General features: G+C 37.7%; 4 protein-coding genes, 1 non-coding gene and 1 pseudogene across 5 annotated transcripts; 4 read left to right on the top strand and 2 right to left on the bottom strand.

Moving 5' to 3' along the window:
* Nucleotides 1-2,243: 2,243 nt before the first annotated feature.
* On the top strand, nucleotides 2,244-4,400 carry LOC130730251 (cytochrome P450 76A1-like). The gene is made up of 2 exons (XM_057582201.1): nucleotides 2,244-3,200; nucleotides 3,560-4,400. Exons 1-2 carry the CDS (start codon nucleotides 2,289-2,291, stop codon nucleotides 4,166-4,168), a joined length of 1,521 nt encoding a protein of 506 aa, XP_057438184.1. The 5' UTR covers nucleotides 2,244-2,288; the 3' UTR covers nucleotides 4,169-4,400.
* A 6,335-nt stretch (nucleotides 4,401-10,735) lies between these two features.
* Nucleotides 10,736-10,809, bottom strand: TRNAV-AAC (transfer RNA valine (anticodon AAC)). The gene has a single exon. It is a non-coding gene; the product is annotated as a tRNA-Val (tRNA).
* Nucleotides 10,810-12,499: 1,690 nt separating this feature from the next.
* Nucleotides 12,500-13,629, top strand: LOC130730250 (40S ribosomal protein S2-4-like; annotated as a pseudogene).
* Nucleotides 13,630-17,555: 3,926 nt separating this feature from the next.
* Nucleotides 17,556-20,009, bottom strand: LOC130730249 (protein PSK SIMULATOR 1-like). Its single transcript, XM_057582200.1, has 2 exons — nucleotides 19,825-20,009; nucleotides 17,556-19,501 (listed from the first exon to the last, which is right to left on the bottom strand). The coding sequence occupies exon 2, from the start codon at nucleotides 19,434-19,436 to the stop codon at nucleotides 17,718-17,720; it is 1,719 nt and encodes a 572-aa protein (XP_057438183.1). The 5' UTR covers nucleotides 19,437-19,501; nucleotides 19,825-20,009; the 3' UTR covers nucleotides 17,556-17,717.
* Nucleotides 20,010-22,455: 2,446 nt separating this feature from the next.
* On the top strand, nucleotides 22,456-23,232 carry LOC130732609 (uncharacterized). Its single transcript, XM_057584621.1, has one exon. It carries the CDS (start codon nucleotides 22,561-22,563, stop codon nucleotides 23,002-23,004), a length of 444 nt encoding a protein of 147 aa, XP_057440604.1. The 5' UTR covers nucleotides 22,456-22,560; the 3' UTR covers nucleotides 23,005-23,232.
* Nucleotides 23,233-26,372: 3,140 nt separating this feature from the next.
* On the top strand, nucleotides 26,373-27,549 carry LOC130732608 (proline-rich receptor-like protein kinase PERK7). The gene is made up of 4 exons (XM_057584620.1): nucleotides 26,373-26,516; nucleotides 26,625-26,695; nucleotides 26,784-26,858; nucleotides 26,965-27,549. The coding sequence occupies exons 1-4, from the start codon at nucleotides 26,447-26,449 to the stop codon at nucleotides 26,977-26,979; spliced, it is 231 nt and encodes a 76-aa protein (XP_057440603.1). The 5' UTR covers nucleotides 26,373-26,446; the 3' UTR covers nucleotides 26,980-27,549.
* The last annotated feature ends 121 nt before the right edge of the window (nucleotides 27,550-27,670 follow it).

The following is a 27,670-nucleotide window of genomic DNA, read 5'->3' as shown; positions in this document are numbered from 1 at the left end:
AAATGGAACAGTCGCATTCTTAAATAGAACAGAATCAATTAAAAAAAAAACAGAATGTACCTTGGTTCCTTACAGAAATTTGTACATAGTTGACTTGTATACCCACGATAAACACGTCCCTGGGAAAACAGAAAAGATCCAGCCTACAAAAAGGGTATCTTACACAAAACAATTTTTGTACAATAAAGTTGGTGTTGGAAATATTGGAGCCCATGGGCCGAGGAGCAAGAGATCCAAGAAATATGGACGTCACATCTTAACCAAAAACTTTAAGACATTAGGTTTATAAGTCACATCTCTTATAAAGTCTTTTCATCACTCATACTTAACCAATGTGAGACTTCAACTCACACTTGAATTCTCAACAGTTGGACAGTAGGGGTGATGATTTACTTAACGGGTTTTTGGTTCAAGTCTAGGATGACTAGTTGCGCTAAGAAAAAGAATAGAAAATCGACTTGAAGCTTTCATGCATACTCTCTTACAATTGAGTCGTTGCGATTATGGGTTGGATGTCCAATTGTTCATATGATAATGTAGTATATAAGAAGGGATTACTTTACAACAGTTATTTCTATATTTTGGCTTCCTCTTTATTCTAATTTGTAGGCAAGTAAACTACCTTTTTTAAACCTAAAATTACCCGACCTAAGAATTCACCGCAATATTCACTACAAGAAAAACACTAATTAACATCGACAAAAAACAAGCGCTAAAAAAATAATAGCGACGCTACAATCGAATTAATGTCGGCGTTGGACGGACGTTAAAAGGGTCAATTATCGTCTCTCATTTTGCTGACACAAACTTTTAACTTGGTTTAGCCAATGCCACAAGATGGTAGCGTCGGTCACAGTGGCACATGTGTGGCGTCGGCATAGAGTCGGTTAAGCCAAATTAAAAGGAGTAATGATATATACACACCTCTTCACTTCTTTTTCACCTTCATTTTTTATCTATTTCTCTTTCTCTATCAATCAAATCACATATCACATCTTTACTTTCTCTCTCCTTTCTTCCTAGCTCTCTCTTCCTCCAAGTCCTCACACCTCAAAAATGAGGTGTGAAGATATAATTATTCCTATTTAGGTGTACACCAATCATCACCTTATAACACCTATAAAGAAAGAATAAGTTAATGAATTATGTTCTTATCACACCTTTCCACCTCACACTTTAATAGAGATATAGGAACAAAAGAAAGAGAAATGAGTGATATGATATATGATGTGATGAAAATAATAGAGAAAAACATAGAGAAAATGTGGCAAAAATGAATGGTAAGAGAAAGTGAAGTGTGAATATATCATAACTCTTTTGAAATAGATAAGAAGATTCACTAGAATACCGTCAGAAACACTATCTCTTTTCGCTATGAATTGTTCTACTAAAATGAAATACACATAAGTATTTGGTTGATTCTAAAAGATCTAAAACTGATGACATGCGTTGCTATTTAATTACAAATCACCGAACAAATCTTCGAACACATTGTCGGTGGCTCGGTGCTGGCAGAAGCACCATTCAATTTTCAAACAGCTGATAGAGAGATTTTGGACCTACATATAGTTATTCAACAGCAGATCAGAGCATGTAGACCGATTTCAAGGAGAAATTTAGAATTTAATTTCCAATTATATATTTTTTTGATAAGCAATATATATTATATTGAAGTGAAGTACAGGGGGTACTTCAACCCAATACAAACAAGAAAAGAGGAGGAAAGAAAAAAAGTAGTTAAGTTACATGGTAACATCAAAGAACCTACTACTAGTAGAAGCCCACCACCCACCCCATTTCCAATTATATGGCTTGTCCTCAGTATCTGGATTAGGAGGGTAATTCACTTCATACTAGCTATCATGTTACAGACATTCAATTCTCAAGCAACAATTTTGTACATACAATTTCTGGCGGCATTTCAATTGACATACCAGTTAGTCGCGGTTTTTAACCTGTGTTACTTCACATGACATTTTCGATTTCTTTCTATATTGTCTTCCTATCTCATCTCATTTTGGGGTATATACCTGAATAGATCTTTATCCTACAAATTAAAAACATGTGCTGGAATAAAATATTCTAGCCAGCTGTTTTCAAAGTTTCTTGCAAACTCAAACGATTTAATTATTTTTTATTCTATAATAATTAAGGTGATCAATAATTGCAAAATAATAAATTGGTTATGTTACGATCACCTCTATGTTAGTTGTCTACTATGTACGTATGCATTCGTGTACAAAAGAGAGCCTAGACAAGAGTCCAAAGAGGAAACCAACTTTGCAACCATGGTTTTGCTTTCAGATTATCCTCCACTCACTCTCCTACTCTTGTCTCTCCCCCTCCTCCTCCTCTTCCTCCTCAGCCACCTCCGCCGCAAGATCTCCACCTCCAACCGCCGCCTTCCGCCGGGCCCGGCAGGATGGCCCATTTTCGGAAACATGTTCCAACTCGGAGAAATGCCTCATCGCACCCTCACCAACATGAGGGACAGTTACGGCCCCGTGGTGTGGCTCCGGATAGGTGCCATGAACACCATGGCGATCCTCTCCGCCAACGCCGCCACCGTCTTCTTCAAAAACCACGACCACGCCTTCGCCGACCGAACCATCACGGAAACCATGCGCGCCCACAACTACCACAAGTCCTCCCTCGCCCTCGCCCCTTACGGTTCCTACTGGCGCCTCATGCGCCGCCTCGTCACCGTCGACATGCTCGTCCTGAAACGCATCAACGCCACCGCCACTGTCCGCCGGAGATGCGTCAACGACATGCTACGCTGGATCTCCGAGGAATCGACCAAATCGGAGAAGGGAGTTCACGTGGCGAGGTTCGTATTCCTAATGACATTCAACCTGTTCGGGAACCTGATGCTGTCTCGTGATGTTTTCGACCCGGACTCAGAATCCGGATCGGAATTCTTCACGGCGATGATGGGGTTGATGGAGTGGACAGGTCACGCCAACGTGACGGACCTGTTCCCGTGGCTGAGGTGGTTGGACCCGCAGGGACTGAGGGGGAAGATGGAGAGGGATATGGGGAAGGCTCTTGAAATTGCTTCCAAGTTTGTGAAGGAGCGTTTGGAGGAAAAGCGTGAGAACAAGACGAGGGACTTCTTAGATGTGTTGCTTGACTTTCAGAAGAGTGAGAGTCAAGAAACACTCAACATCTCTGATAAAGACCTCAACATTTTCATATTGGTACGTACACCCATAAGATGATTTACTGTCCATAAATTAAAGGGCATGCGTGTTAATTGTTTAACTTTATGCATGTTAAGTGCCCAAGTTGATTAATGGTCAAACCAACAAGGTATCGAGTCCAAAATTCGATCTCTAGACAGTTACTATGAAGAATAATTTATTTGGAGATGTTTACGTACTCACTTAATGCATGTCTCGGGAAATAAGTTAGACAACTCTATGTGGGTTAAAAAGTCAAAACTCTTATTTTCCTTTTATAAGTGATATGCATGATGCATGTTTATACATTCCCTCTTTTCTGAATCATGTTAACATATTCTTAGTACTAAATAACATTGCTGATTTGGTTCTTATAGGAAATATTTTTGGCTGGGTCAGAAACAACAAGCAGCACAATTGAATGGGCCTTGACGGAGTTGTTAATTAACCGTGAGAGCATGCAGAAGGTGAAAGCCGAGCTGAGTTCAGTGGTTGGGGCTAGAGAAATGGAGGAGAGTGACATAGACAACCTTCCCTACCTGCAAGGCGTGGTTAAGGAAGCACTTCGGTTGCATCCTCCGATTCCATTGCTTGTGCCTCGAAAGGCGATGAAGGACACAGAGTTCATGGGGTACTTCATACCCAAAGACACACAAGTCTTTGTGAACACATGGGCAATTGGAAGAGACCCTGATGTGTGGGATGAGCCTTTGGTTTTCAAGCCAGAGAGGTTTTTTGATTGCAAGAGTGATTACAAGGGTCATGACTACGAGCTGATTCCGTTCGGAGCAGGAAGAAGAATGTGTGCAGGGGTGCCTTTGGCTCATAGAATCCTTCACTTGGTCTTGGGATCATTGCTTCATCGGTTTGATTGGGAGCTTGATAGTAGTGTCACAAGATCAACAATAGATATGAGGGACAATCTAGGGGTGACCATGAGAAAGCTTGAACCCTTGCTTGCGGTGCCTAAATTAACTGGATCTTGATCATCAATAACTAGTGTGCCACTTGAGTGCACCATCTGGACTTTCATCACAATCAATTATAAGGGTTTAATTCATTTGGTCTCCAAGCCCGTTTGTATATATCCAAATATAGCCTTAATTTGGATATTTATTTATAGGCTTAATTCCACTTTGGGTCCCTGATGTTTTATAAATGTGCGATCTGCACCCCCGTGTATAAAACGTGCGGTCAAGGTCCCTGACGTTTCTAAAACGTGCGATTAACGCCCTTCCGTTAGGTTCCGTCTGTTGACCAAACGGAATGCTAACGTGACACTTATTTAATTTCATAAAAAAAATCATTTTTCTAATAAAAAATAATAAAATATTAAAACTTAATGTTCTGGGAATGAACATTGAAGAGAGGTATAGTACCTAGAGGTAGAGGGATTGTGCTAAGAGAGAATCAGAATGAGAGAGAGAGTGCTGAATTTCGAGTGTTGCTGAATTTCGAGTGTTATTTCATCAAATGAGCCAAAAGTCCCTTACAATTGGTATCTGCTACCTATTTATAGAGGTAGTGTTGGGCCCCCATATGCTAGGGTCCTTAATGGGCCGTGTGGGCCTGGCTGAACGAGGCCCAACCCTACTGGCTTGGGGCGCCACCGGGCGGTGTGAACCCTGGGCGTTGCCCCTCTAGGGGCTCGCCCAGTCCACAAGTCCACAAGACACCGAGCTCGAAGCATGAGAGCTAAGTGTGTCTTTAAGAAAACTATAACATAACTGCCTAATGCTTATCCATCGTGTATGCAAAAATCCAAGTCGCCAACATGGCGTGAAAAGATGAAGGGCGAGCGCCCTTGGTCCGCAAGTCCACAAGCTCGAAGCAGGAGAGCGAAGTGTGTCTCCAAAATGTGACCGTCAATCTCTGTCCCCTTGTGATCCCCCTAGCAGGTCGCCCGTTGCCACTTTCCACTTGGTACGGCGTTCCTCGGCTGGCGGTTTCGACCAACGCGCAGGAACTATTCCCAAGCTTCTGGTTGCAATAGCTTCCCCGCCTAGAAGATCACCTAGCCACGCTACTTGGCGGGATCAACAAAGAATGTATAAAGCGTGTAGGTCGCCGACATGGCGCAAATGAAACACAAACCGCCAATAGCGCAAGGAAATACGCAAATACATGAATCTCCGATTGACGCGGGACCTAGAAAGATGGTGTACAAACGCCTACAAGATTAAGGAGTCGTGGTGGCCCGCCTCATATGACGTGACTCGCTGAATAGGAGCTGGCTCGCCTGGTGACATGGTCTCCCGCCAATCTCTCCCGCATCCGCCCCTCGTAGCATCTTCATGGATCAAGTTGCTTCCTGGGCGAGTCCCCTAATATGGTGAAGGGACTCAACCAGTCCACAAGACACCGAGCTCGAAGCATGAGAGCACAATGTGTCTTCAAGCTGAAGTCGCCGCCGCATCGTCCCTAGGAGAAGATCCGCCCAGCACGCATGCTCCTTCACTCGCCATAGTCTACAAGTCCACCAGACTCTGTGTCCAAGTCATGAGGAGTAGGAGTGTCCTCACTTGCCGCATCGCCATCACCATCTTGCTTTAGCCTTATAAGAAATTAGTTTGACTTGCTCGCCACTCTCAGCGTAAGGCCGCCACCATTTTGCGGTAGGTCGCTACCCTCATTTTTGGCGGTAGGTCGCGACCCTCTTGCGGTAGGTCGCGACCCTCTTGCGGTAGGTCGCCACCATTTTGCGGTAGGTCGCTACCCTCATTTTTTGCAGTAGGTCGCGACCCTTTAGCGGTAGGTCGCCATCCTCTTGCGGTAGGTCGCGACCCTCTTGCGGTAGGTCGCCACCCTTAGCGTGAGGTCGCCACCCTTTTGGCGACTTTTGTGTGTCTAAAAACTGAGTCTTACAGGTCGCCACCCATAGCGTTTGGTCGCCACCCTTTGGCATGAGGTCACCACCCTAGCGGTAGGTCGCCACCCTTGGTGTGATCGTCCCATTTCGGGACTCAAAGTGCTTTGGGTTCCAATGGCTAGTTGGATTACCAAAGCGGAGCTCAGTAGAATGGGCAATTTGTACCCCACACATCGCCAATGAATCCGGTTGTTACGTGGGCTTTTCCGGGGCTAATTTAGTTCATCGTGAAACTTGTTTCACTTTGTAACTAAATCGCGCCATCAGGAGCTTGTCCCACCCAATAACAAACCGCTTATGGAAGAGTCTTCCAAGTTTCACAAAACTTTAACGGTGTGCCTCAATTCACCCACTCTTTCTCTTTGATCCGATTTGCTCCTCTCTGTCTGAATCAAAACCAGTGAAGACAATATAACTTCTAATACCAACTTCAAAATAAGAAAATTAGGAAATACAACAACTGAGAAGGGAATCAAATGAAAGATGGAGGAAAAGTTTGAAGGAATTGGAAAATTTGTTGGCCAGCGATCTTAACCATAGCAACGCTTTACTCGCCAAACTTCCATGGCCAAAACAAAACGTGCCCACCAGAATTCCGCCGCCGGAGTAAAACGTGCTTGCTAGATTCCAACGCCAACGACATTCTCTCGCCGTCGAAGTCCACCGCCAACAACACTAGCTCGCCGCCTACCTTCAAAACGTGCTCGCCAAAGCCAACACGTGCTCGCCAAAGCAAACGTGCTCGCCAGAATTTGCTCACCGCCTAACTTCAACACGTGCCCGCCAAAGCAAAAACGTGCCCACCAGAATTCCGCCGCCGGAGTAAAATGTGCTTGCTAGATTCCAACGCCAACGACATTCTCTCGCCGTCGAAGTCCACCGCCAACAACACTAGCTCGCCGCCTACCTTCAAAACGTGCTCGCCAAAGCCAACACGTGCTCGCCAAAGCAAACGTGCTCGCCAGAATTTGCTCACCGCCTAACTTCAACACGTGCCCGCCAAAGCAAAAACGTGCCCGCCAGAATTCCAACGTCTCGGGATTGGCTCTGCTCCTCATGTATTGTGCTCTGGACAGATTCCTCGCCTTTGTTCTTTTCTTCGTCATTACCGATCTGCTCTCCCTTGCCTACATGCTTCCTCGATCTGAAGCTTCACCTCTGTTGACGTTCTTCATTGTCGGTCTGAACCGTGTTGCTCCGATCTGCCATCGCTGGATGCGCCTTCACGCTGAATCTCGATCTGTCATTCTCTCGTGAACGCACCTTGTTCTTTCCCCTCCGCCTTGCCACCGATCTGAAACTCCTCCTTTTATCGCTGCTTGGGCGACGTGTCGCCCTTTTCCAACTTCGCACGCTTTCTTTTGAAAGCGTCGTCCTCCTCATCAAGAATATAAGTGCTGGCACGAGCACGCATCTCCTCCATCGAACGCGCCGGCTTACGTGTCAATTTGCTGTTCAACCCTCCCGGTAGCAAACCGTTTTTAAATGCTTTCACAAGCTCGAGGCTCCTCGTCCTCAACCTTGACCGACGCTGCGCTGTACCTTGCCATGTACTCTTTCAGTGATTCTCCTTCTTGCTGGCGAATATTATATAGGTCGTTGATCGTCACCGGCTGATTCTTATTCGCCGAGAATTGCACTAGAAACTTGGATGAGAAGTCTCTGAAATTTGAAATCGATCCGCGCGGCAAAGTTGTGAACCACGCCATCGCCGTCGATTTGAACGTCGATGGAAACATCCTGCACTTCACCGCATCTGACGCCGCAATTATCACCATCTTCGTATTAAAATATAGAAGATGATCCTTCGGATCGGAATCTCCGCTGTAAGAATCCAGAACTAACGTTTTCATGTTATCCGGAATCGCCACACTCTCGACATCTTCCGAGAACGGACGGAACTCAGCCACGGAATCTGCTTCTCTGCTTCCATCATCTCGCTGCTCGCGACGGTAGAAATCTAACTGAGCCTGTAGATGCTCATTCCGCTGCTGGATGTTGCCAATGTTGCGCATCAAATGGCGCCATTGCTCCTGTGTCACCGCCGGTTGTTGTTCCGGAGCAGGTGAATTCTCTGGTGAGCGCTCCAGAGATCCCACCTGTGAAGGCGATGGAGGAGGTGGTGGTACAGGAGGTGATGGAGGAGGAGAAGGCGATTGTACTCCTGTCGTTCGTACCGGAGAATCCAGGACCACACGATGAGGCCGCCGAGGCGGCGAAATCCGCTGTCGCATTGGTGAATGATGTTGCCTCCTGCGTCGAGTCTCCATCCAAACCAGAAACGATGCAAACTCGATCGGAAAACCAATCACTAGTCACAGAATCAAAATCAGAAAACCAGAGAATTGCCTAATCACAATCAGAGGTAACTTCATGCACAATCAATCCACGTGAATGGGAGTAGAAAGTTTACAGTCCCCACAGACGGCGCCAAATGTTCTGGGAATGAACATTGAAGAGAGGTATAGTACCTAGAGGTAGAGGGATTGTGCTAAGAGAGAATCAGAATGAGAGAGAGAGTGCTGAATTTCGAGTGTTGCTGAATTTCGAGTGTTATTTCATCAAATGAGCCAAAAGTCCCTTACAATTGGTATCTACTACCTATTTATAGAGGTAGTGTTGGGCCCCCATATGCTAGGGTCCTTAATGGGCCGTGTGGGCCTGGCTGAACGAGGCCCAACCCTACTGGCTTGGGGCGCCACCGGGCGGTGTGAACCCTGGGCGTTGCCCCTCTAGGGGCTCGCCCACTCCACTTAATAATAATAAAAAATAAAAAATGATTCTCACTCACTCAGTTCTCTCTCTCACACTCGACCCTCTCTCTCCCTCTTTCACGCTTCTTCTTCTTTCTTATTTCATCTTCCTCCTTCCTCCTTCCATGGCTTCCTCAACCACACCTCAACCCATCTCCTCCTCCCAGTGTTATCCTCCTTCATCTTCTCAAAAAAATAAAAATAAAAAAACCTAATTTTCTAATTCCTGTAGAACCCAGAAATTCATCTCCTCCACCTTTATCTTCTTATTATTCTTCTTCATCATCATCAAAGGACCCATGAAAACCAAACCACAACCTGCAACCCCCAACCAACACCCCATGAAAACCAGCAACCGGAACCCCAACCCCACCATCACCTGCAATCGATCTGGCTCGATCTGGGTTCGAGTTCGACTGGGTCTTGCTTCGGTTTGGGCTCGGGTGGTGGTTGTGGCTTGTTGGTTGCCGACATGGCTTCAAGAGGTCGATCTGGGTGCGGATCTGAGTTTATGGGAGAATGAGAAGGAGAAGAGGGTGAGGAAGAGGAACAGAGGCAGATTGAATTTTTCAGATCAGCAGTAGTTTGGGGGTGAACACTGCAGTAGTTTAGGAGCATACTTGCAGCAGTTTCTTCTGTCCTCTGAGCTTTCTATGTTTCCTCTGATTTGCAGCATACTTGCCTTCCTCTCGTTTCTTTTTCCTTGTTCTTGGTTGCTTCTTGACTACCTTCTTCTCTCTTTTATGTTGTTTTCTTTTCTAGTTGTATACGGGATTGCACCCCATAGTGCTTTTCATTTATTTAATTAATTAAATAATGCCACGTCAGCATTTTCCGTTTGGTCAACTGAGGAACCAAACGGATTTGGACGGAAGGGCGTTAATCGCACGTTTTAGAAACGTCAGGGACCTTGACCGCACGTTTTATACACGGGGGGTGCATATCGCACATTTATAAAACATCAGGGGCCCAAAGTGGAATTAAGCCTTATTTATATGTATTATAAAGTTTGTGGTAAATAAAACATTTCGTAGTTGATTTGTTAAGGTTTCAGAGAATGATATCATATATATAATGAGTATTCTTCTTTTCAGAGAATGATATTTTGTTAAGGTTTCAGATAATGATATCCTACCTTATAAGTTTTGAGCTAGTTTTTCAGTCAGCAAACTTATTAGCTAGGTCTGTCAAGCATAGTCGGTCTTAATGCACAAATTTCTTGAAAAATGATACTAGGCCAAGATATTATATGGCCATATCCATATTTTGGTAAACTGCAAAAAATTTACAATCAACACAATACAAGATCTAAGGGGATCTAATTACTCCCTCCGGTCCTATTTATAAGCATGAAAGAGAAGAAAAATCTTGGTCCTTTTTATAAGAACCAAATGAAAGTTTGAGCTATATTAATTAATTTTTTCCAATGATGCCCTTATTAATTCTAACTTGTAAAATGTGTCTCATTAATTATTCTCTCTCTTTTTCACTTTCCAACACTAATAACAAAGGGTAATTTTGGAAGTTCATTTTAATTTAAGACAAATTTAATGCATTTTATCTAGTTTAACTACATTTCTTAAATTATGTGAATTTTTTTTTGTTGCTTATAAATAGGACCGGAGGGAGTATAAAAGTTCCTCAAGTGTAACTCATACAGGGTATGGAGCAAGAATAATCAGATGTCAAGTGTTTCAATTACAATCATTCCACAAATCTTAAGCTATGTGCTCCGATTGTTATTGTTAATTTCCTGAAATAATCGTTTGTTTTTGGTTTTTACTTTTTAGAATATATTTGGTTTGAGTTTGGCTCATAAAAACAGAATTGGTATTGGTATAGGAAAAGAAAAAACGTCAACGTATTGCTCACTACTATTGCAGTGCACGGAAGCGTTATGCATAAATGAAAAACTTCAAAAATTAAAAATATGGCTTCGCCCGGGTTCGAACCGGAGACCTTCAGTGTGTTAGACTGACGTGATAACCAACTACACCACGAAACCTTGTTGAAGCTATAGTCTCCTTCTAAATATTTATACCAATATTATTACCTGTAGGCAAGAGTTTATTTATCACGTTCCACTAAAGAAAAAGAGCAAATATAAAGTTTGGGGCTCCAAGCGTTCAAACTTACTAATTTTTAGCAAATATATTTTTGAATATATTTAAAAATATAGTACATTAAAAATAATTAATAAAATACTGAAAGCATAAGAAATATATAATTAACTTAAATGAATAAATAGATAAATATAAACATGCAATATTTGAAAGAAATAATAACCTTTAATATAAAATAAAAATTTGAGAATGAAAATAATTTAATTTTGGACCAAAAGAATTCTTAATTTAAAAATCCACAGCAATTATTATAAACTAGCTCAGGTTTTCAGAAAGATTTTTTTGTGTAAAAAAAAACTATAACTAAGCTGTTAATAATTTTCCCCTTAAAAAAAAAACTGTTAAGAATTTCCAAGTCATGTGCATTAAAGAGAAAGGAAATTTGATAAGAGATCTTTTAATTTCAAGAGATAAGAATGTTGATTATCTCATAAGAGTTAGTTAAGGAGACTAGACTTTTTTTTAGTATAAATCATGTATCTAGTCATCTTTCAGATGCCGACTATTCTGAATTCGAGATCTAATCACAGTAAATAAACTATATGGATTAAGATACACCATCAATTGTGTACTCTGAAATTTAAAATTAGGGAAAGTGTTTTGACATTGTCATCAACAAAAATGTATTGTCTACATTTAAGAAATAGTTTTTAAAATGAATGAAAAATATTAATAAATAAAAAACAGATAAAATACTTTACATAGGAGAGAAGTCATCTATAGAAAAGAGGAAGGTTGTGAGCCCCATCTAGATGATTTGGCATTCCAAAAATAACTCTCACACAACCCCCCTCTTTGACTGACAAGTGTCACCCTCATATTGATTTGGACCAAAATATTACCAGCCCATTTTCATTTGAGTTTTGTATGGAGGCCCATTATTGAAAGTCTTTTGAATAATGAATCTCTTAAAAAATATATTTAAGACTCTAATTCATCATTCTCTCTCCATAATTTGAATCTCTCTCCATCATTTGATTCCCACAACTCTCAGCCTCTCTTGCTCTCCGACCATTCATTCTCGGTATTCTTCCCTATTTTCCATCCAATCGACCTGTTAGATCTGAATTTTTTCCGTTAACTATTAATAAGTTGAGTGCTTTTTCAATTGCAGATGATGATTACCAGATCATGGTTTGGAACTACCTATGCACAGGTGAAGTCTAGATTTTATTTTCTAAAATATTGTCTATAATGTTTAAATCGATTTTTTCTCCCCCTTTAATATTCACTCATAACGGTTGATTTTAGAAATAGGAAAGGTTGAAAACATTTTTTTAACCTCTGGAAATAGGATTGGCAAAAAGGTGTTGGAGGAATTCAATTTTTCTGAGGAGCCTAACTCTGAAAAGATTTCGGCTGGGTAGAGCAAATTTTCAGGTCGTTATGTAAGAAAAATTCAAAATCTATACTCTGTCTCATGTTAGAGGAAATTATAAAATTTGAATTACACGTTTATTGTATAAGGTAATATTGTACATACAAGTCCATTCAAATTTAGTGAATATATGCTACTTTAGCTTTTTTTCTTGATTAATGTAATGGTATTTTGTTTGATTTTGTTTTCGTCAAACCCATCTCTTCATCTTCTTCTTCCCATTTTCTTCTTCCCTCAATTACTTCATTATTTTTTTTATGTTTGTCATTAAATTTATTTCCTTTCTCACTTTTAAATTATTTTTCCTCTCCTCACTCTCTCTCTGCATTTTAGGGTTTCCTTTCTCTCAGCGCCGCACTCTCTATTCACAGCATCAATGGCGGAACGCGGTGGAGGCGAACGCGGCGGAGGCGATCGCGGTGGCTTCGGACGAGGCTTCGGTGGCCGAGGACGCGGAGGCCGTAGAAGAGGCGCAGGCCGCCGCGATGAGGAGGAGAAGTGGGTTCCAGTGACGAAACTCGGTCGTCTAGTGAGGGATGGGAAAATCCGCAGCTTGGAGCAGATCTACCTTCACTCTCTCCCCATCAAGGAGCACCAGATCATCGACACCCTCGTGGGACCCACGCTCAAGGACGAGGTGATGAAGATCATGCCAGTCCAGAAGCAGACCCGGGCCGGTCAGCGAACCCGGTTCAAGGCTTTCGTCGTCGTCGGCGACAACAACGGCCACGTCGGTCTCGGCGTGAAGTGCAGCAAGGAAGTCGCCACCGCCATCCGCGGCGGAATCATATTGGCGAAGCTTTCTGTGATCCCCGTCAGGAGGGGGTACTGGGGGAACAAGATTGGGAAGCCCCACACTGTTCCGTGCAAGGTGACAGGGAAGTGTGGTTCCGTAACTGTCAGAATGGTTCCAGCGCCTCGTGGTTCGGGAATCCTATATCTTCCAGAGGATCCACCAAGACACTCGGCAATTTCGTCAAGGCAACTTTTGACTGTTTGCTGAAAACCTACAGTTTCCTGACACCTGAATTCTGGAAGGAGACTCGCTTCACCAAATCTCCATTCCAAGAGTACACAGATCTGTTGTTGGCTAAGCCAACTGCAAAGGCTCTAATCTTGGAGGAGGAAAGGGTGGATGCTTGAGTTATCAGTTATGATTTTTGTGGGATACAGTTTTTCTTAAGCAATGTTAGGAACTGATACTTTTAAATTTCTTTCCTTTGTGCTTTACTTCTCTTTGTGGGACGGATCGTCATTTTATGGTTCATTTGGTTGTTTTAACTTTTAGTTAATTGAATTGATATTTGTTGGGTTTCAAATGCAATTGTTTTAGCTTTCTTTTAAAAAAAATTATTTTTCCTGCCTTTATCTATTTATTTCCTTTCTCACCTATTAATTCCCTTTTTTGGGTCAATTTTAAAAATTCGTATCAATTATGAATTATTAAAAGATACTAAAGTGATCAATTAATTATACTTTAAAAAGCTTGACTAATTTTGAATTTTTGTGGATTAAGTGCAAAATATAGGATTTTGTCTGTTTTTATTTTTTATAAAAAAGGAAATGATGACCAAATCAATTAATCAGTTTTAGTATATTTTCAAAATTAGAATCAAGACATTATTGCTATTTAATTCATTTTAATTGTATTCAATTTATTTCCTTATTTGTAGCAAAATAAATGACAACATTGGTTAGTGATTCAAATTTTAAATTTTTTATTTTGTCAAAGCATTTATTAAATGTTAATTGTTTTTTATTCTGAATTTATTTATGAAAAAATTAATTATTTTTAATTCTTGACTAATTTATATCAAAATATAACATGAAATTATTGCTATTTAAAATTATTTAATTGTATTCAAATCTCTGTCATATATATAGCAAAATTAATGATGACATTGGTAATTTTAAATTTTTGATTAAGTCAAAGCATTTATTAAATATTAATTTCTTTTAATTCTGAATTTATTTACGGTAAAATTAATTGATTTTAATTCTTGACTTATTTATAGAAAAATAAAACATGACATGGTTTCCATTTAATCAATTTTAATTGTATTTAATTCATTTCATTATTTATACTAAAATTAATGACGACATTGGTTAGTAACTCTAATTTTAAATTTTTGATTTTGTGAAAGCATTTATTAAATATTAATTGATTTTAATTCTGAATTAGTTTATGACAAAATTATTTGCTTTTAATTCTTAACTTATTTATAGTAAAATAGAACACGACAATATTTCTATTTAATCAAATTTAATTGTATTAAATTCATTTCCTTATTTATAATAAAATTAATGACGACATTATTTTTATAAATTTATTTTTAACTACTTTTAATTTTAAACGTATTTCTAGCAAAATTAATTACGACAATTTTTATTCTAAAATCAATTTTAATTGCTTTAAATTCTTTACTTTTTTAAAGTTTTTTAATTCTGAATTTATTTATGGCAAAATTAAATCACAAATCATACAAATCATTAATTATTAATGAAACATATTTCTTATTCAGTCTATTATAGTTTAAGGTTTATGCACAAAGTTTAAGAGTTCATTAATTGATATTATAATTTGACTGAAACACACTTATTTAATGTGAGTTATATGAAAGAGAGAGAATGAACATCATTGGTAAACTAATTTGTGAGAAATGTGATTGGTGGGAATAAGAGGTGGTACATGGGAGACACGATATTAAATGAGGGCATGAATGGAAGAGAATGAGATGATGTGCTTTGGATATGTAAAACAACAATGGTTTTGGAAAAAAAAAAAGCTTAAACTACAATAGTTTTGAAACGGAGGGAGTCGTTAAAATATTTTTAAAAGAATTATGTATTTTGTCATCAATTTATGCCCGAAATTATGAACTAATTTAATGCTAATTACATAATTCATAAAAAAAAATTGATGACAAAGTATGTAATGTTTCTTTTGAAACATTAATTTTTAGTCAATCTACTCCTTATAAATCACGTATTTAAAAAACTGGGCCCCAATTTATTATTTAATAAAAATATGATTTTAAAAGGACAGTAAATTGAGTTGAATTATGAGAAATTTATTACACATTAATACTTAGTTAAAATTTTAATTAGTTATACCATTAATTATTATATTCTTTAAATAGTTTTAGTTAGTTTTAATTGCTTTTAAATCTTTGCTTTATAATTGAAAAATTAGTGGCAACGTTAAGATCATTTATTTTTTAAAATTAGTGATTACAAATTAATTTTAATACCTTAAGTACGTTCATTTATTAAAGTAATCATTCAAAAAAGTCCATCAACTAGACAATTCATTGTTAATAATTGACTAAAAAAATTACATTTTTTAACTCCATCTTATTCTGACATTCCATTCAAATTCCAGCGCAGACAATTCTCTGTTACTTTATGTTTTGCAATGACTGTAAATAAAAGTTAGGGGCAATCTTTATCTCATGTTGGATTGTATTTGTTAAGACCTGTCTTTACTCACGGGCAGCTATATGTTGCACTTTCTAGAGTTAATTCTAGAAAATGGTTGAAGATGCTCATTATAGATGAAGAATGAGTTGTATCTAACACTACACACAACGTGGTGTATCAAGAAGTCTTCGATAATATTTGACATGTAAGTGCTGATTTATCTTACAATTAATTTCAATTTAAATTTTATTAATAGGAAAACTGATATGACTATTCTTTTTATTGTTGACAGCATAAAAAGATGTCAAACAGTTTATTGATCATTTAATTCGAAGGGTTATTGGCGTTTCTATAAAGTTTGTTAGGGTTATTGGCGTTTCTATAAAGTTTGTTTAACATTTTAAAATTATACACAATTTATATTTGTATTGATTACTGATTATTACTGTTATATAATTTTTTTCCTTTGTAGGTTCTATAGCTCAAATTTGCTTGATTGAAAACAAGATCGGTTATGCAATTTTTGTTATTAATCATGGACTACAACTTCTAATAAGCGTTCATGTTGTTGTCGTTGTTGTGTTTATTTCATTTCAATTTCAATGTAATGCATTTCTTAAAAATTTGGTTCTTATTACTAGGGGTGTTCATAACCGAACCAATCCAAACAAAACCGACAAACCGATCCAAAAAAACCGAAATCCAATCAAACAGAAAACCGAACAGACTGAAAATTGAAAAAACCGAAATTATTTATTGGATCGGATCGGATTTTGGATTTGATTTCCAAAACCGAACCAATCCAATCCAAACCGAACATTCACAAATATGTATAATTTTAGTTATACATATATCATTCCATTTACACTTACATAGTACATATTTATTGTATATATATTGATTATATCACACATGCTTATTTATAAAATTACGTTTTAATAAAAACAGTTCAAGTAATTATTTGAACTATATACATGCATTAATGTAAACAATTATAATCATAATTTAAAAATATGTTGACTATGTTATAATTTATGAATGTTATATTAATGTTATAAATTATGTATCGTTGTATTTATCATATATTATATATTATATATTTTTTAAATTTATAAAACACAATTTTTAAGCACAAAAAAGTGAAACAAAAACCGAACAATCCAATCCAATCCAAACCGCTATAGATTGGATCGGATTGGTTCGGATTTGAATTTAGTAAAAAATTCATTGGATGACAAAATCATAAAACCGATGAGATCGGATCGGATGATTTTTCTCCTCAAAACCGATCCAATCCAATCCGCGAACACCCCTACTTATTACTATTCAAATGTTGACATAGTGAGGTCTATACAACCTCATCAAATTAATTACGGTGGTCCATTCATCTACATGTTTGTAACATATGTTCGGTTTCATATCACTTCTACTTACTAAAAAGAGTCTAAACTAAGTAAAAATATATTTCTACTGATTTATCTTTACAATAAATTTAATCACCGTGCAACGCACGGGTAAAGAACACTAGTGTCACTTAAGAAAAAAAGTACATTAGATTAGTCCTCACCCTTAATGAACATATAAAGATTGATTAAAAAATATAATTTTGGAGACTGAATAATCATTTCTATACATAAACTCTTTAAGAAGAAGAGAATTACATTTACATTGAAGTGATGATTGATGAGTAGATAGTAGATACATTAACAAAGTAAACTATTTGAGTGATCAAATAGTGTGAGGTAGCATTTGAATGGTGATGCAATGGAAAACTGACATGGAATGCTTTAGAATGGTGGTTACAGAAGCTGAAGAAAATATGTTTCCGTATTTCCAACAAATTATCTACTTTGAAAACCTTAAGCTAAATTGATTCATGCAAATGTTACCTAAGAATAGAATTAAAACAACAACATTTATAAGTACTATTTAGCAAAGTCATAGACTACTAAAAAAATGTCATTCACTCCTGACATTGGTAATGTCAGTCTACTAAAAATATTCACTATACATTCCATTTTTTCTCAAACCAACACCATGAAATGATCTAGCACTAGCACACTCCACTCTATCTCTTACTCCTACCTTGGTATCAATCCTACATACATAGTTGAGACCGACAAGAAGATCAACTATAGCAGCTTCAGTTTTTACTTGATTTGCAAAGTAAAGAGTCTGGACCAGCAAGATATTTGCTTTCAAAGTTGCATGCTCCTTCTCAAAACTTCTTACAGAATGCCACCTTATAGTGTCATGTGCAAGTGGAGCCAACCAATCCAATATCTGTGCAAGTACCGCACTCCATTCTGCTGCAATCTCTGCATTATAGACCCATGAAGATTTACTTTTCTTGCGTCCCTTGAGCTTATGCCTCAGAACAGCTCTTATAGTAGCTGGAAGCATCTTGTACAGATCATCTCTTGGTTCAGGATCAGTCAGGTGAGGTGAAGACACCATTTGCTCGATCAATACAATCATATTTGCATAATGCAGGGTTAAAGCCGCATCACCAAGGGTAAATGAAGCCGGCTTTAACCGGTTGCTCATGGATAATTTAGAATATATCCTAATTCTGTTGGAGAGAGATGATTTCTCCACTCTTTTCATTTTGTCAACATTTTCCATATGAGAATCAGTTAACCTCATAGAACCACCATTCGTCTGCACAAAACTGTCGATGACAGGAGAATTGTTTGCAACAGACATGCAACTTTTGAACGGCCCAATAGGTCCAAATTGCTTGCTCTCAGAATTTAGGCGATCCCGACACAAAGCCGGTGGATGTAGAGCCTGCTGCTGTTTTTTCTTTCTTTGTTTCTTGTCAACTAAAATGCCTGAGTTTGATGCTAATCTCCTCCCCAGATGTCCTGAATGGAATCCATAGAGATCATTCTCTGAAGGATGAACAGAGGAATGCATAAAAACAGAAAACGATTGACTGCGCAGAAGATTATTAGCAGTCGTATTTGGAGATTCATTTTCATTCTGTTTTGTTGCTAGGTGGTTATTTCCAAAGACAAGTATGATCCTCTCCAGTATTGTAAATAGTGATCTCACCAACAACCGGACAACATAATCATAACTTCTATTCCACGGAGACATGTCTCTTAGATTTCTAACTTCTTGGCGCTGCAACGTGACTTTCTTCTGAAACTCAGGCAATTTCCCCCGATGCAATACAGGATTTGCCTGCATTCTCCTGAGAGTCTGCTCAACCTCTGCTAGCACCTCAAGCTCTTGGCATAGCTGTGTCATAGCAGCAACAAATTTTTCCATCCTCTTCACTTTCCTCTCCATCTTCTTCCCTCTGTAATCCCACCCAGACCACTGAAAGTAATTCTGAGCCGGGCTGCGAACGAAATGTTCAAAACGATGATAAACTGGATCCACACACCTCCTACCCAACCTGGCCACAGTTCGCGCAACAGATTGGAAGTTATCAAGTACCTCATTCAATACAAGTTCCATCAAGTAGTCATCATCTTCAGAAACCAGCTTTCTGACCCCAGCTGAGTTCACTATCCCTTCCCTCAGACTCAATACCTCCTCATCACTCAAAGATTGCCACAAATTAACAACCTTCAACATCAAGCCCGCAACTTCGGACCCCAAAACCCCAACCACCACTGCCTTATTATCTGATGCACCCTTCCGTGAGACCGGCCACAAAGCACTGAGCCATGACGAACCATTCACTGTTTCACCTCCCATTGATTTTACTCAATCCAGTGGATTCACTAATCAAGAACCAAGTCTCCTAATACACACTTAGTACCCTGAAAGCAATTAAATCCACTAATACAAATTAGAAAGTCAAAATCCACAAAGCAGGAAAATAAAACCTAACCCCCAATTATTGTTTGGTCATGGAAAAGCAAGCTAAAAACGATGAGATCTGTAGATTTTTTTTTTCAAAATTGGCCATGGTAAGAGTTAAGAGTTGGCAACTCTTCACAGGTTCAAAACCCAGTTTTCAAAATTCAAAATTTTTGTCTTCTTTTGTTGTTATTCAACAAAGATTCTACCTAACCAACCAAAGCAACTAGAAAATTACAAACAAAAAAACAGAACATCAAAGAGAGAGTAAAAAAGATCATACCCTGGAGTGTCATTGAGCTGAAATTCAAGGGTTGAAAGAGAGACAAAGAGAGTAGAAGAGCTGAGCTTAGCATCTCCAGATTCACAGTGCTGAAACGGTAATGGATAAAGAAGACAGAGAGAAATGGATCCGTCAACAGCAGGTATATGGAAAAGTGGACATTACGTTGAGTGCAGGGATGACAACAATTGGAGTATTTATGTAGTTTTGAAAATAAATTATATTTACGTATTAGTTCACTACTTCGTCTCATGACGAATTGATTGACAATTCGATTTTCAACTCTCTCAAATGAAAGTAACTCTTTTGATTATTGCTTAGTGCACTAACGGCAACTGATAAATTAGTCTCACAGCTATCGAATATAGGGTTGACACGAAAAAAATTTAGTCTATAAGTGGTTTTAGAAGGGTAATTTAGACAATTGAATTGAATGGAGGGGACCATAACGATGCATGGTCGGGGTGGTTTGTAGTTTGTAGTTGGTAGTTGGTGTGTTTTTGCTGTTTTGTTTCTTCTTTAACTTCTCCGTCGTCTCCTTGTGCCAGGAACAGTTGGGAAATTTTAGGAAGTACATGCTTATAATGTACGCACCGTGTTGAATGGATGAGTGCATAAATTCTTGTCCCTGTCGATATTGGAATGTGTTGGCTGATAACAAGTAGTGGTGTGTATCTTTTGATTGGAGGTGGTTAATTAATTAGTTTTGGTTGTGTTTGCGGATGGCAACTTAGGATTTTAAAGTTTAATAATTAGTATAGTTAATTTTAGCAAATTTGAGTATTGCTTAGCTAGATTTGAGAGAATAAATTTGTAATGGAGAATACGAAAAAGATTTCTTCTATTTATGTTGTATGATAAAATTACTTAAAAGGGAAATCCTATCTTACGGGTGGAAGAAATTCAGAAGGAGTATTTTATCACCTTACACCTTTTCATATGGACCAAAAAGCCAACTAAATAATTTTTCACATAACTCCACGCATTGGGCAAAACTGTCAATTGGCTTTAGCAAATGAAGACCTTAATACTTCAATGATTTTACTGAGTTTCAGTTAGGGTATTTTTGTTTTTGGTACAGTCAAAACAAATTGTTTTGGGTTACAAGAAGAAGGCTCAGTTAGGGTAATTTGGTCTCGATGACTAGTTATTTTCCAACTCTAAATCAGTTTTAATGTTTATCTATAAAAAGATATTTTGGGCTTGGACTTGTGACCCATGGCCCAAGGAGCTTAGGGAGTATAAAGAATGATATTTTGGGCTTGGGCTTGGACTTGTGACCCTTGGCCCAAGGAGCATAGGAAGTATAAAGCTGTGTTAAGTTGGGAAAGTATAATAGAAGCACTAGAAAATTGATTATCAAATTTTAGTTTTCAAGTTTTGCTTTTATTCTTCTCGCTAGGGTTTCCTTCCTTGGCATAACTTACATTACCAGTCACGTTAAGTTTTTTCTGTACACATCGCATAGTTATCAAATCTTTAATTAAATGTCGAAGAAGATTAGTTATCTACTAATTATATTAGGAGTTGTCAGTCTCTTCATACCATACTAGACTAATAAAGAGGACTAACAAAAGACAAACACGACATTTTTATAAAAAAAAAAAGATATTAATTGGGATTTGTGTGTCTTATCTCTTATATAGTCTTCAACTAGCTCATTTTTAGAAAAATGTGAGATTTAAATCTCATACCTGATTTATCAACATTTTCCCCTAAAGTTATATATTATGTTTTACATAACTCTCTGTCAAGCGTGATTCATCATCACATTATCATGTTTCCCCCTAATTGATGAAAGTTGTCAGTTATTAAGATCGTACCATCAACTTTAATACCACTCTTGTGTCGTGAAATGAGGTGCGAAGGTCTCTCCATGTCACTGTTACGTCATGAATTATGTTCTTTTTTATTTATTAATGAGGATTGAATGTAATGGAACGTGCTCAGATCTATTCCATCGCATTCCATACTTACCATAAATTAATTTTTATGGTGTCGCAATTTAGATGAAAGACATGGAATGAAAACACTCTTAATTACTTAAAACTATACTATTGTTTTTGAAGTAATTGTAATATAACAATAAAAAAGTTAAGAGTGATAAAGCTAAATAAATAAATATGTACGTTTTGATCATCCTCCATACCCTAATTTTCTCCATCATCCGTTTCTTATTTTGTATTTATTTCCTTTCTCCATCATGTCTTTTATTTTTCTTGCTTATATCTTATCTTTTTTGGGTACCAGCTAGTAGTGTATTGGAAGTGTATCAATCAAACTTCATCCACAAACATATTCATCTGCAATGATGATACACACAGTAAAATAAATCCGAGGGATGAAATATCTTCCATCTTCCAATTATAACAGAAATCAGATAGAAATGAAGCTGATGATTTAAAATAAAATGGGTCGGTATAGCAAAAGGCTAGATAGTTTTAAGAAGCAAACAAACTAAGAGATACTAATCATAAAATAAAATTTACTCACACGTGCCTAACTTAGAAATGCATCACGTGGCAGAGGCTTCTAGCATATCCGAGAACTCGAACATACCTTCCATCTCCAGCACCTTCTAGTCTCCAACATGTTCCCAACACTCTAACCTCCTATATAAACACACACACGACACCCTTGTTTTTCATTGTCAGAACACATAATACACTCAGCATCACAATCCTATTATTATTCCTTGAGAAGAAGAACAAGAAAAACAAACAGAGAAGCAGAAAAATGAAGCCCATTGACGACAAGCAAGAGACGGTGACAATCAGAGCAGTGAGCCACGACGAGGAAGGGAAGAAGTGGGTGGAGAAGACGGAGCTCAGCACGCACAACATAGACACCGTCAAGTACATCGAGAAGAAGCTCATCAACAAGGGTGTTCACCGCATGGACCGCCACCCTGTCGACCGCGTTGGAATCAGCAGGCCACCGCCTAAGTCTGGCCACGGTGGCAAGTTCACCTGGGAAGGCCCTGCCAGTGAGGTTGATAACGAGATGATGGGGGCGCCAGCGGCGATGGACGAAGGGGACCCGAACTATGTGGATGAGGAGAACGAGGGGGGAGAAGCGGCGGCGGAGTTGGTGGTTGGAGAGGTTGAAGCGGCCAAGGTTGTGGAGGGGCGGCAAGGTGTTGCAAGGGTTGATGTTGATCCACGCCTGCAAGTTAACTAACTCTGGTCGTGAATTTGTTTCATATGTTTTGTGTGTTAATTTTGTTGAATAGTATAATAAAAATTTAGGTTTTGATGGACTTAAATAAACAAAAAGGTTCGGTGAACCACATACTTTGTGACCGCTTAAGATTGCTACAAAAAGTTAAAAAAAAAAAGATTGCTACAAAATGTACTTTTTTTTTAAACTTTTATGGCAGTTTTATATCTTAATTAAACTAATATAAAATCAGTGTGTGGATATCGAAGATGTCGGTAAACAGCACTGTAATAAATAATCATTCAAACTAATGAAATGTGAAAATCCCCCCTCTTCTAGGTTTGATGGACTTTAGGACTTGAAATAAACAAAAAGGTTTAGTGAACCACATACCATCACATTGTGTGTTTGTGACCGTTTAAGATTGCCACAGAATGTACTTTTTTTTTAAACTTTTTTGGCAGTTTTGTATCTTAATTAAACTAATATGAAATGAGTGTGTGAATATCGAAGAGGTATGTAACCAGCACTGTAATAAATAATCAATCGAACTAATGAAATGTGAAAATCCCCCCTCCCCCCTTCTAGGTTAGGACTGTAAAAGGTTTATTCTTTTTTTGTTGTCTTATCAAAGAATGGTTGTATATTCCTCGTAATATTTTCATTTTATCCATTACAGAAGATTATCGATATGTGTGATTATATTGTTGAGCTAAGGAACCTTGGTGAGATAATTTGGACTCAACTACTAATGTGGTGATAATCAACACAAGATGTCTTGAACTTTCAGGGAGTTCTAAGACAATGGTTTAATTGTAAGTTACAGACTAATTGAACTAATGCCTATTGGGTTACTCCTATGTTGGGATAGATAAAAGCCAATGGGGATCGCGTCGCCGTCAAGAGGCTCGAGAAAAACAAGGTATTGCTATTCATGATTTTCTTCCCTTTCCCATTATTTTTCTTTTTAGATTTAGGGGTGAGTTCTATATGTTGAGGCTAAATTAGAAAATGAAAGTTCCACAGTTACAAAGACGAATGGTCATGAGCAAGGTTGTCAGACTCGTGAGTCTAAGCAGACTCGTTTTGGGTAGGTAGACTCGACTCGTAGACTCGACGAGACTCGAGTCTACCAGAAATGAAAATTTACTAAGTATAACCTTGTCACATGAAGAATAAATACAAACATATAATCTAATTATAAGAGCATCCAAGATTTTTTGAAGCAAAGAAGGAAGAGGAACGCGATAGAGGTTGAAAATAGGTTTAGTTTTAGGGATTTTTAATAAATTTGGGATTTTTTAACTTAAAAAAAAAAAAAAAACTTGACTCGGTCACCGAGTCAGACCGAGTCAGGCCGAGTCAGACCGAGTCAGGCCGAGTCAGGCCAGAAAACGAGTCTGACAGCGAGTCGACTCGTTTTTCCTATGTAGACTCGCGAGTCTACCGAGTCAGCGAGTTAACTCGCGAGTCTAACAACCTTGGTCATGAGTTATTATGTATTAAGGAGCATTAAGTGTATTTAAGGGTCATCATTATTTTTTTTGTAACCGGTAAGCATTAGCTTTGACTATTTAGTATTTTAAATTGTGGTATTAGTGTATTGCTTATGAATTACTCTTTTAACTAGATATTATACCCGTGCGTTGCACGGGTTTATTTACGATATTTTTTAATATTATATAAAAATTACTATAGTGTAATTATATAAATAATAAATATTAAAGTATTTCTTAAATATAAATATAACAGAAAAAATTATTGTGTTTACACATCGAAATAGATAGTATTACAGTTTTTTTGATACATTAAATTACTTGTATTCGATTTTTCTTTTTTTTTTGGGGCGAGAGATTAATCTCACGGCTTTCGGTTGTGAGGATACATTGGTATTCGAATTCTCTTTATGTAAATCCACGATATTACTGAAATATAAAAAAAGAGTTTAATGAATATGCACTGACAGTGTAAAATAGTTTTACACAGTCATCCAATCAAAGCATGCCACATAGGAGAGATAATTACATTTGACTTTAATTTTAATTAAAAGAATAAGATATTTTCTGATTTGACTGAATTCAATTGGATGTCTGTGTAAAACTATTTTATACTGTCAGTGCATATCCATTAAACTCATAAAAAAATTGAAAAAGAAAATATTATTAATAACATAATAAAACTTGAGAAAATATTTTTACGACTATGTTTTTCAAATAATACACACATGCAGTATATTTAATGATAAATATCTTCCAGAGACATTCATTTAATTTTGAAACTATTTTTCTAGATTGTTCATTAATAAATTTTATATTTACTACGGTGTCAAAAAAAAATTATATTTACTACTATTTAATTTAAATTAATATTATTGTCTACATATAAATATGTTTCTTAATTTTTTTTTCTCTCAATTTATGATTGATAGTTAATATTCTAACTATTTTTAAGTACTACGTAATAATTATTTTTTTTTATAAGAAAATGAAAAGTTGACAGTTAATAATTAATAGTTGGCAAACTTGGGCTGTGAGGGTCATGATCCTATTTGGGTTCTGCTAGAAGAGAATAGGGAATTTTAAAAAATTGCTCAGGGTGTAAAGTTTAGTACTCCTAGTTCCTTACACTACTACAGAAATGACATTTTGCCACGCCTCAATTGCCACAGTTATAGGCGAAACCGTGGCAAAAGCTCAATTGTCACGGTTAGAAGCGGAACCGTGGTAATAGGGGACAATATTTTATTATTTTTTAAGGGACCGTGACAATAGATACCCCTAAACCTTCTCCCCTCTATCCCACTCTCCACACTCCAACCCTTCAAAACGACGGCGGCCAACCCAAGCTCTCTCTTCTCGAGGTCGACCTCGCAGCCTCTCTTCTGTTCACGACGACGGTACCATGGTCTCGCTTATCCTCTTCGTGAGGTCAAGCTCGTCACTCTTCCTCTATCATCTACAGGTCTCTGTCGCGTCTTCCTCCTTCGTTCTTTTGTTCTCCATCGCGTCGTTCTCTGTGGTTGTTCTTCGTCGCGCCATCGCCCATCATCGTCATGCTAGAGTCGTTTTAGGTATGCATTTCTGTCTCTCACACTCTCTCCCTCCCTCTATCTCTCACACGGCTATTTTATTTGCTAGCTAGGGTTTCAAGGGACCAAGGTTAGAGAAGGAGTGAAGGAAATTTTGTAATCTTTTTTGAATATGATGATATGAGTAGTTGAAATTGATTGTATAGGTTCGTATCTGTGTTTATTCGATTGTTGAAGTGTGTGAATGTCATAGATATACTTGGGAATTTCTTTGAATCAATTCAGTCGAAAAGTGTTTGATTTTTGAAACTACTAATCAATTTCTTGTAATTTTCTTTTTTATGAGCAGTGGCTGCTCTCCAGGACCTATATAGAACCTTGAACTACCCACCAGAGCTTCAAGGATGGAATGGTAGCGATCCTTGTGTATAACTGATGGACTGGGACACCAGGCTCAAAATTGCGATTGGATCAGCCAAAGGACTTGCTTATTTACATGAGGATTGTAAGTGATATGCATGCTTATCTTCTCTTAAATAATCAATTTGTGTAGACTTTTTTTTTGTTAAAAGGATGAAATCATTGTTATTAACTTATGGGAAACATCAATCAGGTCACCCTCGCATCATTCACCGAGACATAAAGGGTGCAAACATTCTAATTGAAAACAACTTTGATGCCAAAGTATGTATATGAAATTTCATGAGCTAGAGATATTTTAAGAATTGTGGCTCTTGATTCCTATTGGTAATCATTGGTTTTATCTATTCAGGTGGCAGATTTTGGATTGGCAAAGTTTAATCAAGACACTAACACATGTTTCTACTTGTGTGATGGGAACATTTGGGTAAAATACTAATAAACCAAACAATTCACAAAGTTTTATATCATTATATGTGTATGTTTCTGTCTGCTAATACCAAATTGGTCTAATCACTTGGTTTCTTATTCAGGTATTTGGCTCCTGAGTATGCATCAAGTGGCAAATTAACTGTGAAATCTGATGTTTTCTCATTTGGTATCATGCTATTGGAGCTCATTACAGGACGACGGCCGGTAGACAACACTGGTGATTATGAAGAGGATAGTTTGGTTGATTGGGTAAATTACTTCAAAGTTCTGAGCTCATTTGCCATTCTTGTGTGGAGTCCTTTAGCATGCTCTGGGTCATCAGTTATACACCTGTAATGAAACAAACAACTCTATAGTGTAGAGTAGACAAATTAAATTTTATCTATATTGGGTTTCATCCAACTAAATTTAATGTGAAATCTCGGGTCATCAACCAAATTTTGTTTGAAGGAGCAGCCAAATAAGTGGGGCTTTATGAGTTTCCTAGTTTACTTTGTAACTTCGTCCTCATGCCAAATTATATTGTTTCTAATTCATCAAACTTGCATTTCCTTTGGGGAAGAACTGTGACTTGTTCAGAAATATTTTGACTTTATCTTTGCTGGTGAAGCACGTTGTGTGTAACCTCTTGTTCTCATTTTCTTAAAAACTTCCGTTCAAAATCACATTGACTAATATTTTCTAGTTAGGTGTGCTCTTGTGTTTGTTTTCATTTTCATTGGACTTTTGTTCTGAAGCACATTGTCTCTATCTTTACTAGTAAAGAACATTTCATGTTTGTAACCTCTTTCTGATTTTCATTAGACT

This window comes from Lotus japonicus, chromosome 1, assembly GCF_012489685.1.
Source record: "Lotus japonicus ecotype B-129 chromosome 1, LjGifu_v1.2".
Lineage (NCBI taxonomy): Eukaryota > Viridiplantae > Streptophyta > Magnoliopsida > Fabales > Fabaceae > Lotus > Lotus japonicus.
This window is presented reverse-complemented; position numbering and strand designations above follow the sequence as displayed.